Here is a 13579-nt window from a genome sequence, read left to right as displayed (position 1 = left end):
TGTGTGTGTGTGTGTGTGTGTGTGTGTGTGTGTGTGTGTGTGCTGGGGGAGGGGGAGGTGATCAGGGCAAAGCCTGTTTGGGATTGTCTCTTTCCCTGTCTCTCTGCCCTCCCCTGCTTGAGGGCATGTGCACACATTCTCCCTCTCTCAAAATAAATGAATAAACATTAAAAAAAAAAGAAATCTCCTAAAATCACTAAGATTATACAGAAACAAAAAAATGTAAATTTTTAAAATTTAAATTCTAGTTAACTAACATATAGTATAGTATTGGTTTCAGGAGTACAATTTAGTGATTCTACTAATTATATATAACACCTAGTGCTCATTCCAACAAGAGCCCTCCTTAATACCCATCACCCATTGAGTCCATCCCCCATCCACCTCCCTTCCAGCAACCCTCAGTTTCTTCTATGTATTTCAGAGTCTCTTATGGTTTCTCTCTCTCTCTGTTTCATCTCATTTTTTTTTCTTCTCTTCCCCTATGTTCATCTGTTTTGTTTCTTAAATTCCACATATAGGTGAAATCATATGATATTTATGTTTCTCAGTCTGACTTATTTCGCTTAGCATAACATACTTTAGTTCCAAACACATTGTTGCAAAAGGCAAGATTTCATACTTTCTGATCACCGAGTAGTATTCCATTGTGTGTGTGTGTGTGTGTGTGTGTGTGTGTGTGTGTGTGTACACCATTCTCTTCTTTATCCATTCATCAGTCAGTGGACATTTGGGATTATCCATAATTTGGCTAGTGTTGATAGTGTTGGTAAAAACGTTGGGATGCATGTGTTCATCAAATCAGCATTTTGTATCCTTTGGAAAACTTACTCTAGATCCCAAGTGTACTATACTTTCATTTTTACCACAGCTGTGATCAATAACAGGAAAATATAGCCAACTATTTTATAGGCAATTGTCCTAAATTTCTCACTAGACAACATCATCCACACCAAGGGCTCAATTTCCATCTCTGTGCAAAAGATTTCCCAACATGTATAGCTTTAGACCTGATTTCTTGCCCAGATTTCACAAATCTGTCTTCACCTGTAAGTCTAACCATCAATGCACAGCCAACCAGTCAACCGACTTACATCCCTAACTTTGTGAAGTCATCATCCTTAGGCATCTCCTCTCATCCAGTCAAGGGCTGCATCAGAGTTCTTTACTTACACCAATGGACCAATCATCTTTGATGACTGTTCATTCATATCTGAGAAATCAAATCCAGCCCTACAGCCCTGTAATCCCATATTCATCCTATCTTCTTCATCTGACTGCTTTCAGGATCCAAGGCATCACATCAATTTTATAGACTCTGGTGACAGCTTCATGATAAAAAGCAGTTTTGCACACTGACCTCACATTTAGTCATCTGGTCCAGAAAGGACATACAAATGTTACAAACACGGATGAGTGTACATTTTTTAATTCCTTGTATATTGTGGTTTATATTATAAGATATGTTCATGTATTTCACTACTTCACACCATTTTAGTGGGTTTGGGGTACTGTATATTTTATAATACAAATATATTATGTATTTTGTTTCTAAATGCTTATGGCTTCATTTCACCCTTGAATTAAAGGATATAGGTCTTAGCGGATATCACAATAAAAAAGGGAAGGTCCTTGTAGTTTCACTGAAACAACCTGCAGCTTCTTTGAATTTACTAAATAATGTCAACACTCAAAGACCAACAACAAACTGCTAAACTGTCTGTTATTTTTTCCAGACTAGCATTCCTCTACCCCATTTCTATTCAGTATACATTTGTGCAGACCTTCTCCATTTGTACATAGACATTCACATCACACACATCCATCTGCATGCACAAATATTTCCACACATGTAAAACAGAGTCACACTTTGTAGAATATGCAATTACTCCCCCAAAAATTTAGCAATGCTGAAAAAGAGGTTGTACTAGTTTCCTAACGCTACCACAACAAAATAGCAGAGACTTGACTGGCTGAACAACAGAAATTGACTTGCTCATAGTTCTGGAGGATAGAAGACCAAGATTAAAGTGTTGGCAGATTTGATTTCTTCTGAGGCCTCTCCCTGGCTTTCAGATAGCCGCTTTCTTGCTATGTCCTTGCTTCTGTGTGTGAGCAACACTCGTGTACTCATGTGTGTCTAAATTTCTTAAATATTTTCTCATAATGACACAACTCGAATTGTATGAGGGCCCACACTGATAGCCTCGCTTTAACTTAATCACCACTGTAAAGGCCTTATGTCCAAAAGTAGATACATTCTGAGGTACTGGGGATTAGAGCTTCAACATAAGTTTTGCAGGGACACAACTCAGGCTAAAACAGAGGTTAATAATAAACTATCTAAAAAGTCTACTATAGTTTTTACATTTGTATATTACATGCACATAATTTTGAATACTAACAATACACTAACTTAATGTTTAAAGCTATACTTACATTCTATCACCCAAAACAAAATATTGAAATTTGTCACCATGAGCCCTTTTTATGTAAGATTTCAGATATGCTTATGTAACATATGTCTATATTATCTTAAAGCTTCAGCAGTCAGTCAAGGAGGAAACTTAGGAAATCACACATCTTATTTAAAATGAGTGTCTTGGGGCGCCTGGGTGGCGCACTCGGTTAAGCGTCCGACTTCAGCCAGGTCACGATCTCGCGGTCGTGAGTTCGAGCCCCGCGTCAGGCTCTGGGCTGATGGCTCGGAGCCTGGAGCCTGTTTCCGATTCTGTGTCTCCCTCTCTCTCTGCCCCTCGCCCGTTCATGCTCTGTCTCTCTCTGTCCCAAAAATAAATAAACATTGAAAAAAAAATTTAAAAAAAAATAAAATGAGTGTCTTCCCCTCTTAGTCCAATGTTCTGGTGCGTATTGAACACGTCAATACATCCCTTAGACTAATGTTATGATTTGCTACGGGGGATTAAAAAAGCACACAGAGGGTTCCTAATCAGCAATTTTTTCACAGCTACTTTTACCTCTTTGTTCCGTAAACTATAAATGATAGGATTCAACATGGGGGTTAATCCAGCATATACCAAAGCCATAAATTTGTCTATTTCCTGTGAATCTACAGCGGAGGGCTTCAGGTACATGGAGAGAGCTGTCCCATAGAACAAAACCACCACAGTCAGGTGGGCTGCACATGTTGAAAAGGCTTTGCTTCCACCATCCACTGAGCTGATTCTCAGGATGTTGGAGAGAATGAATGCGTAAGAGACACAAATGAGGAGCATCGGCATGGGAAGAAGAAGTACGCTGATCACCAGCATGATCAACTGCACCCTGGAAGTATCCACACAAACTAGTTTCAAGACAGCCAGAATTTCACAAGTGAAGTGATTGATGATGCTACTTCCACAGACAGACAGCTGCAGCACAGATACTGTTTCCACCAGGGCGGTGAGGCAGCCTGTCATCCAGGAGCCAGCGGCAATCTGCACACAAGCCCTCTTGTTCATGATGATGGGGTATCTCAGAGGGTTGCAGATGGCCACATACCGGTCATACGCCATCGTGGACAGGAGCACACACTCAGTGGAGCCCATGGCAAGAGAAAAGTACATCTGAGTGGCACATCCTGAGAATGAGATGGTGTTTTTCCCTGAAACAAAGTTTGTCAGCATTGGAGTGAGAGCAGAAGAGGTGTACCAGATGTCTAAAAAGGAGAGGTTGCTGAGGAAGAAGTACATGGGTTTGTGTAGGTGGGAATCCAGGATGGTGATGGACATCAGAATGATATTACCCAGCAGGGTGATCAGGTACATCAGCAAGCACAGCACAAATATGATGACCTCAACTTTGGGGTAACGAGTAAACCCCAGGAAAATAAAATTGGAAATGACTGTCAAGTTTGCCTTGACCATTTTATGCCTCTTTGTTTATCTGTAGTAGTGAATAAAAATATACATTGTATATATATGAAAATCAAATTCTACCATCTTTCAAGGGGATTAGTTAGGGGTACTTTAAAAGGATCATTATCCTGGCGATACCATGCTAATTATTCACTCATTCATTCATTTGTTGAATATACTACAAGTCACTGAAGATCTCTTTGAATTACCTAAAAAGCTACTCTTGGGCAGCTCAGAATAAAATATCACACAGTCAAGTAAAGAAATAAATACAATTAACATCATATGCATACACCCTCGGGTACCATGAGAACACAGAGGGTAAGAATCTTAGCTCTGTGTTAGGAACACTGGTCAGTGAGACATTGTGACACTTAGTTTGATCAAAAAAGGCATTAGACCTGGGGCGCATGGGTGGCTCAGTGGTTGAGTATCAAACCTGGATTTGGCTCAGGTCATGATCCCATGGTCAAGCCCCGCACAGGTTCAGTTCAAGCCCCATGTCAGGCCCCACACTTGCAGTGCGGAGACTGCTTGGGATTCTCTCTCATTCTCTCACTCTCTCATCTCTCATCTGCTCACATTCTCTCTCTCTCAAAATGAATAAACAAACTTTTAACAAAATGCATTATACCTAATCCAGTTAAGGACCACAGGAGGCTTGCTGGGGAAAGAAAAGAAATTTTGTAAAACGTTACATGGAGAAAGGATTTAGTTGCATTTCATAAACCTGCTAATTATGTGTTGTAACACATGGATATGCGGTACACTATAAATAGAAGATAAACCTGTGTCCAATCACTATCGCACTACCTGATTTCCATTTCCAAGAAGGCATTTTTGAATATGGAATCATCCCGAGCCCACGCTTTCTTAGAAACAAACTGATTTTCAAAGTTCAGGATTTTATAATGCAATTCTAATTACTTGTGATGTATCTCACAATTAGTCACATATGGGAACATGTTTAAAAACCACTGTCCTATAAGTAGAGTTCAAATGCAATCAATCACACACACTCAAGCCTCACATCCTCATCACTGCCTACTTTTCCAGCCTCATCTTCCAACACTCCAGCTCCAGACTCTGGTCTGAAACAACAACCAGCTTGTCATTTCTCATACTTATCATGCCATTTTATATTTTTACGTCTCTAACCAACAGTTCATCTACATGCTGTTACCTTTCTCACCAACTCCAATCTTGTTTTTCATGAAGATTTATCCAGTCATCAAAACTGTATGCCACTGTCTCAAGTACAGCTTCGTTCTTTATATATACCTACATTACTCAAGTATATTACACTGAACAATAGCCATATGTGCACATCCCATTGGCTCCCACCCCTGGTACAACTGAGCTTCTCCAGATCTTGTTCCCCATAATGCAGGCAAAGAATAACTTACATTCAAGATTTTTAATAACACACCACTCCCTTGAACATGGACAATGTTTGGTACATATTCAAATAAGAACATTTTCACTATTGGTCCCTGTGCCAACTTAAAAGCCTAAGATTCCTCAACTGCTCATTTAGATCTGCACCCTTATCTGTAACATTAAAGAAACCAGTTCATTTAAGAAACAAAGACGATGAACTCTTAGCTTTAAATATTTGACATAGAGTGAGGTGGGGAAGGCAATGACCATTTGTACTCTTAGGAGAGGTTGAGGTGTTCCCCAATCATCTTCTGTAGGGTTTTAGGCCACTGTCCTCTGAATGTAAGAATGGGACTCTAAATCCAACCATGCTACTTACTGGTGTGCATAATCAGGCAAATCACTTGGCCTCTTTGAAATCAGTTTGTTTGGGGTTTTTTTGTAATCTATACAGGAAGATGACAATTCCTAGATTAATTTAAAATTCTTTTTCCACCACCCAATTCCATGGCCTCTCTAATATTTCAGAACATCACAAAACGTTTATGATTTCATCATCTCCCTGCTTTTCTTTCAGAGCTATACCTGCCTATGCTAACCCAGTGCTGGTTCACACTGGCTCAGATAAAAAACTTAGTACTTCTTCATAATCTATTAAAATGTCAACCTCCAATCCATAGGTGAATAGGAAACACCTGACTGATTATTTCCAGAAAGGTGATTGTTAAAGGTTTCTGCTTTTTAAAGTTCATTTGGGTCAGCACACACCATGCTTCTACTGAGGGCTTCTCTAGTGGTCTTTCCCCACTCAGCACCCAGTTTTCCTACTCTAGCTCTTGCTCTTCTTGCTTCCTCTTCTTTCTTCACTACTGTCTGGTCTTTTCCTATAAATAAAATAATGATGTCTTTTTCTCATGCAGATTGGGTCCCTATTCTTTCCCTTATCCTTCCTTTACAATGCTTGTAAGAGTCTCACCTATCCTAAGTCATTTTATTGAGATACTTTCCCTAAAATGACTTCAGATGCCAGGGCTAAGATAACCAAATGTTTTCCAACAATCTCTTCCCTTTTCCTTCCCAAATGTCAGAGCCAGAACAAATCAGAGTTCTACCCCAACATTCTAATTTTAAAGCTGATGGATGCTTGAAGGAGTTTAATGACTTGTCTGAGATAAATGAGAAAATCAAAAGCAAATCGAAAACTTCCGTCCCACATCTTGGGCTCATTTCAACTCAATATTTTCCTTATCAACAAGTACTTCTTTTAAAAGTAAATATCTGGTCTCCTATTCTGGTCTCCTGGCCTAGCTGAGACCCATGAATCGGTTTTATAAATCGGAGGATAGAGAAAGAGATGGATAAGGTCTGCTCTCATTTACCTCAGCACATGTGATCAGTATCTTCCTCTTTGACTAATGTATGCTTCACTAGTTAAAGTTGATCTCCAGCATGGTCTTGCTTGTGAATCTTTGTGCAGTGCTCAGAAAAGTAAAAGAATCTGAATTTTGTAATTATGGTAATTCTCCATGAAAACTGTATTAGAGTGGGTTATGCAGAGGTATTTTTATTCAGAAATTGCAATGAAAAAGGATATGGATGCTCTTGGTTTGCAAAAAATCAAGCCAGATCTTTCCTCATTCACAAATTCTCAACATACAGAGCTTTTGGTAAAAATATAAAAATAACTGCCTAAGAAAAATAATGACAAAGATTTTTTTCTGCCAAAATCACCACCTATGCTCTGCTCTCTAAAACTTCCAAAGGGTTATCCCTGGATCTAAGACTACTAAAGTCTCCTGTTGCTATCAGGGACCTTCCAACTCCCTTAACAATTTAATGCTGTGATTCTGGAACATAAAGAAGTTAAGAAACTTTCTAGTTCTCCAGGGTTTGATTCTCCAAGTTCCATGTCCTAATTGGAAATCAAAAAAATGAGGTGAAAAAAATTTTAATTAATTCAAGTTATCTGGGCCAATAAGAGACTTGATTGCTGAGCAGCCTTTGTGCACGTAGAATTGTAGGAGACTATTTGTCTATTGGAAAGTATCCTGATAAATCCAAGTATGTGGCAAGGTCAAGATTTATTTTTTACTATGTGCATACTATTTGACTTAACATGACTACTGCAAAGCTCCCTTCCCCACTGCATTGCATTGTTACTTTTGACATAAACTAATTGAAATCTTGTTCTGTTCCACTAGTCTATTCTTCTTATCCTTGAACCAATACTACATTGTCTTTTTAGCTATAGCTCTATAAATCTTGATCTGGGTCCTCTAAATTATTTCTTCTTTATGGGTGGTTGGTTGGTGTTGGTATTTGTATATATATTTGGCTTATCAATTTTCACAATATACCTGCTGGAATTTTGATTGAGATGGCCTTGAACCTTCTAAATTTCAATTAGAGACAACTGACATCTTTATACTATTGTATCTTCTAATTCATTAACTAGGTCTTTTTAAATTTCTCTCAGTGTTGGGGCACCTGGGTGGCTCAGTCAGTTAAGCGTCCAACTTTGGCTTAGGTCATTATCTCGGTCTGTGAGTTCGAGCCCCGCGTCTGGCTCTGTGCTGACAGCTCAGAGCCTGGAGCCTGCTTGGGATTCTGTGTCTCCCTTTCTCTCTGCCCCTCCTCCGCTCATGCTCTGTCTCTCTCTCTCTCTCTGTCAAAAGTAAATAAACATTAAATTTTTTTTAATTCCTCTCAATGTTTTATTTATTTTTCTTGCACAAATGTCTTGTACATATTATACATTTATTCATATATTTATTGTTTTTTGATGCTATTATAAATTGTGCTTTAATTCTATTTTCTACTTCCTTGTTATTGTTATGTAATGATTTTTCTATGCTAAAGTTATATTTAGCAATCTTGGTAAATTCACTTTTTTTGCAATAATTTCTTAAATTTTTAATAAAAATATAGTTGACATTAAATTCACTTATTAATTCCAATATTTTTAAACCATTTTAGTGTTCTACATACATATAGTACCATTCATAAATAGTGACAGATTTGTGTTCATTATTTATATCATTTATCATTACTTTTAGTACTGATTATTAATTCTGGTACTATTATAGTAGTATATTCGGGAGCTGAAACAAATAAGGTAAAATGAAACAATTCTGATTGAAAATGTACTGGTGCTTTAAAATGGCTATGAACTATTTAAAACTAGATTTTAGATATCTTAAAAATTAAGATTCCTCTTGTATCACAAACAAGCAGATTGTAGAAGAAAAAACATTTCTATTTCCAAAATACTATAGCAAATATAAAGTCCATTTTCTTAGTACAGGTACAAATGAGCTTGCAGGAATCCTGTAAAATGTATTTCTAATGATTTTAGTAAACAGAACTGAAGAGAATAAAAATAAATTAAAAAGGGGCACCTGGGTGGCTCACTTGGTTAAGTGTCCAACTTCAGCTCAGGTCATGATCTCACAGGTTCATGAGTTGAGCCCTGCGTCAGGCTCTATGCTGACAGCTCAGAGCTTGAAGCCTACTTTGGTTTCTGTGTGTCCGTCTCTCTGCCCCTCCTTCGCTTATGCTTTGTCTCTGTCTCTCAAAAATTGAATAAACGTTAAAAAATATTTAAAAATAAGTAAATAAATTAATTAATTAATTAATAAAAATAAAAAACATCTGTCACTCTCTGATGTCTAATAAATGTAAATCAAATTAAGAAACTTCAGAGTAGATTGTAGAAAACATCATTATAATAGAGTATCTGGATAGATCTTATCTGGCCACTAGATCTGCAATATGGGCAAATTCTCAGACAGAATTACTTATGACTAGGTGATGGAGGCCCAAGACCTCAGTAGAAAGCTTCAAATATTTTAGCTCATACCAAGGTCAATTGTCCTGATGATTTTATATCCCAAGTTACTTTCTGCCTGAGGTCCAATTAATGGGCCTTCACATGTCATATTGCTTATTTAAATCTTAAAAGTGGAAAAAAAGGCACTTGAGGATAAAACTATTTCCAGAAAAGATGAGGAACTGCTCTGAACTATACTGAATCAGTGTTGTTTATGATAGGATGGCATGCCTTCTAACTAGATCTAAACATTTAAAACTAAGCATACCTATACTTCTCAATAAGTATGGGTATTAATTTATTAAACATTCTACCAAAATTTCAATGGCAATTTTCAATTGCAATTGGCAACTGCAATAGCAGCTAAATGCTTGACATATTTTATATTTCAGACCAATATTTTCTATGAGTATCAGGCAAGATATAGATACAAATCTGTCTAGAGTAATCCTTTTTTTGACACATAGGGAAATTTGGCCAAAAAAAATTATTTACTTGTAGCCTTAGCTGATCTTTCCTCAGGGTTCATTTCATGTGGAGGACATAGTTTCCACAGAGTTTCCCCAGAGTCGCAAGGTACCCTAAAAAAGGCAGTTAATAGCCCATTCATAGGCCTTTAGAAACTTCTGAAGTCAAGATATTTCATGGATGTGATAACGCAAGATTATATTAAATAAGTACATTTTTCCCTGGCTTATTAAATCCCAGAAATTAAATTTCCCCAATCTAGTGGAGAGTAGAAAGTATGGCTTTAATGTCAGTCTTTTCAGTCATGGTAAACACATCCTGACATTTTCAAGCTACCTCAGAATTCATGGAATCACAAATGATATCTCGTTTTTGAAGATTTCTAATTATTTATCCTTTAAAATAATAGGAAAGTCTATCATGGCCTTAAAAGGTCATTAGCAAGGATGTTTTATAAAAGAATGTCTCTAAGCAATGAAAGGTACAAATAAAACAAATGAAAAAATATGTGCAAATTTATCTTAAGAGAACTGTTGAATCTGTAAGCAATGATAGTGAATAGGAAAGAATTTGAAATTGTTCCTATTTGCCTGTAGATATTACTTCATTATATTTTAATATTTAATGTTAAAGGCAAGTACAAGACTAAAGTTTACAAGGTTTGGAAGAATTCCCTTTACATCGTCCTCACCTCATATGAGGCAAAGCCAATAAAAGTGATCTTCTGATGAAAAAGCTTATATTCCAATGGGAAAACCAGAGTTGCTTTGTTTTGGACCCTCATTCCTTTGTTATTCAATGATCACATATCATTTTACATAAATTGCTTGCTAGTCCCTCCATAATAAAAAAGAAAAGGACAATTTTTATAAACAGATTATACAGTTTTATTATCCTAACAAGGAACTATCAGAAATAAGAAAAACTCTAGTGAATTTTTGCCTGATAGGAAGTCTACAGATCCATATAAAGTTATCATTATGGGTGTATATTAAGCATTTTTTCAGTGACAACTGAAATCTAATGGAGTGTCTCCAAACTCTATGGAAGAACCACCCATTTAATTTGATGACTACTTGAAAACATTTCACTTGCACTGATAGGATGTGTCCATGGTGTCCACCTCAGGACACTGCCATCACAATGCTATGATCTGCTATTCCCATCACTTCCCTGAAATCTGATGCTCTTCCTGCTTCTAATAGGTGCTGCTATTTAAGGTGCCTATACAGTAGGTCATCCAAGCTAGGACACTTGACATTGAAAGAGTAAACTGTTACTAATTACACCAGGGAAACTGATGTTAAGTAGACTAGTTCTGAGCAAAGGACACATATGGTCACCAATCCAAGGTTGGTTCTATTAGGGCCAACATGTTCCAAAGACATAAGATGTTTCACTAAAAAAAACCCAACCAACCAACCAACCAAACAAACAAAAACAGGCATTGTTTTCTTTGTTTCCTGGCTGACAGCAAGTACTTAAGCTTTGGTCTGAACCTGAAGTCTCCCAAGGTCCAGATATAAGTTCATGGGGTCAGGCTGGGGAAATAATCTCTGGGAAGATACCATGCTACTCTGGGACTCAGGGTGGTAACAAATTTAAGATATAATGCTTTTTTTAATTTTTTTTATGTTTATTTATTTTTGAGAGAGACAGAGACAGAATGCGAGTGGGTTAGGGGCAGAGAGAGAGGGAGACACAGAATCCAAAACAGGCTTCAGGCTCCAAGCTGTCAGCACAGAGCCCCATACTGGGCTCAAATGACCTGAGCCGAAGTTGGACACTCAACCGACTGAGCCACACAGGCGGCACCCCTTAAAATATAATTCTTAAATAAGAAACAGTGAACCCTATTAACAAAAACAGGTGACCAGAGCCTAGGGGAGAGATGGTGATAAGGCATCTTTATGAAAGCTCATGGTGGAGGTTAAATAGAGTGAGATCTGAAGTCTAATTAGGGTTATTCTTTTTTCCTTTTCTGCATTGTCATTCCTTTGTATCTTCCTCAAATCTTCAGTTAGTAAATAGAAGCCCAGAGCTAGCTATAGTTCAGGGAATGAAGGGAATGTAAATCCATGCATGGGATGACACAAACTGGATCAAAATGACACCAGCATTGATGACATTGAAGAACAGGTAGAAACGACTGGTCCTGAAGCCTAAATAGTGGTATGAAACAAGAGATCAGCCACAACCAGTAGTCTCTAAACACTCTCATTTAGGCACCCTTCAGTTATTCTGTCCCCCTCTGAATAGCACATCATTCTCTCCTAAGAAAGCCAACTAAAGTTTACAAATTGCTAGTCTATCTGCCCCCTAAGCATTTTCCAAAGGGCCAATCTGCAATATGGTCATTCCACTTTCTGGGCAGCTGCACAATGACCAAGTCTAAATCCAACAAAGTCAGGAAACCATGAATCAGTGAAATGACTCTGATCCCATGTTTTAAAATCTTACTTTGTATAAACTGGGTTCTAGCCAGCTTCTCACTGATCATCATGATGAAAGAAAGTAATGCAAAGGAGTGACACACAGGATATATATATATATATATATATATATATATATATATATATATATAACATATATATATGACTGTTCTGGAAAGAAATTCCCAAGAACTCCATCTTGGGAATAAATATATTTGATGTAAATCAGGATGTGAACCTGTTATACAAAACCTCTATTGCGGTTTGTCAATCAAATCTTTCATGACCTCCTTGAGTATGCTGACAGCTTGTGGTCTTAGACAAATGTTGGATCAGTATTTCCTAACAGCTTTGCATACTGGAGAAATTTAAAACATTTTATTCCCGATGTAGTTTCAGAAAATACACCATTCCAAGAAATCACTTAGGTCTTAGATCTTTTTGTTGTTGTTGTCATTAGTTACTTAGTTACTTAGTTAGTTACATATAGGATCTTGGAAGGATCTAGAACTTGTGGTTCTCTCAAATTTCTTGAGGGATATTCACAGAAAATAATTACTTCCTACTATCATTACTAAGAAAGCTAAAAGATTCAAGGAGACAGAGAGAAGTAGAATGACAATGAAATAAAGGAGCCATTTCTTTTTGTGATGTGGTGTGCTATAAAATGCTCACTGCTGCCTCTTTCTGAACTGTAAGGGGAAAATGAATCTCTATTTTACAATTAAAAGTAAACACAAGATTAAAAAAATTAAAAGATTAAAATAGAAAAACAATAACATTTTAAAATCTAAATAAAAATTAACAAGTAATGTAGGATTTAAAAAGCTAAAGCAATCAAACAAAACAATAAAACCAAGTAACTTAATGTCTTAAATTTTTTTTTAATTCTAAAGAATTTTTCTAAAATTTTTAATTCTAAAGAAAACATAAGCTAAATTACTTAAATTTAAATAAAAAATTCTGGGAATAATATATCAGGTAAGAAAAAAAGAGATGTAATATTAAACATTAAAATCTAATATTAATATTTAAAGTGTGAAATTTAGATAAGAAGAAATAAAATGATAAAATTAAATGTTTTTAAAGCTTAACATTCCCATAACAGAGGAATGAAATATAAATCCCAGATAAGGATCAAATGTAAAACCATCTAAAGGTATATGCACCATTCCATAATAACAGATTCCTCCTGGATCAGCAACAGATCATGGATAGAGAGTCAGTGATACAAAGGAAAAGATACAATTCTACCTTTATCCGTGGTTATTTACTTTTAATTTCAAACAGCTTCAAAAGTCAGTTATTTAACTCCAAGTCTAAAGCAGTTAGATCCCATATATCATAAGGTGTTTGGAAAAAAAAGGCTGTCAAAGTAGATATGTTGAAATTAAAAATATTAATAATTTAATGCCTCATAGGTGGAGATGAACAAAAAGTTAAAAAAACAATTATTATACTAGAACCAAAAGGTTTAATATTATACAGCTACCCAGACAGAAGATAATCAGCATTACATATTTAAATAGATTCCAAGTAAATCAGATTCTTTTAGTAATTACAGTATTGTAAATTCATAATTTTAGCTGAGTTTAAAAATCTGATGCCAGTTT

At 36.4% G+C, this 13579-nt stretch overlaps 1 protein-coding gene across 1 annotated transcript; it reads right to left on the bottom strand.

Moving 5' to 3' along the window:
- Nucleotides 1-2903: 2903 nt before the first annotated feature.
- On the bottom strand, nt 2904-3893 carry LOC121022450 (olfactory receptor 13F1-like). Its single transcript, XM_040463579.1, has one exon. The coding sequence runs from the start codon at nt 3864-3866 to the stop codon at nt 2904-2906; it is 963 nt and encodes a 320-aa protein (XP_040319513.1). The 5' UTR covers nt 3867-3893.
- Between the last annotated feature and the right edge of the window lie 9686 nt (nt 3894-13579).

This window comes from Herpailurus yagouaroundi, unplaced genomic scaffold (assembly GCF_014898765.1).
Source record: "Herpailurus yagouaroundi ecotype Mexico unplaced genomic scaffold, PumYag 407, whole genome shotgun sequence".
NCBI lineage: Eukaryota > Metazoa > Chordata > Mammalia > Carnivora > Felidae > Herpailurus > Herpailurus yagouaroundi.
The sequence above is the reverse complement of the archived record's forward strand: the minus strand, read 5'-3'. Positions and strand labels throughout refer to the sequence as shown.

What these genes read in the sequence shown, in the direction of transcription:
- LOC121022450 (XM_040463579.1), bottom strand. Translation starts at nt 3,866, where the DNA reads ATGGTCAAGGCAAACTTGACAGTCATTTCCAATTTTATTTTCCTGGGG.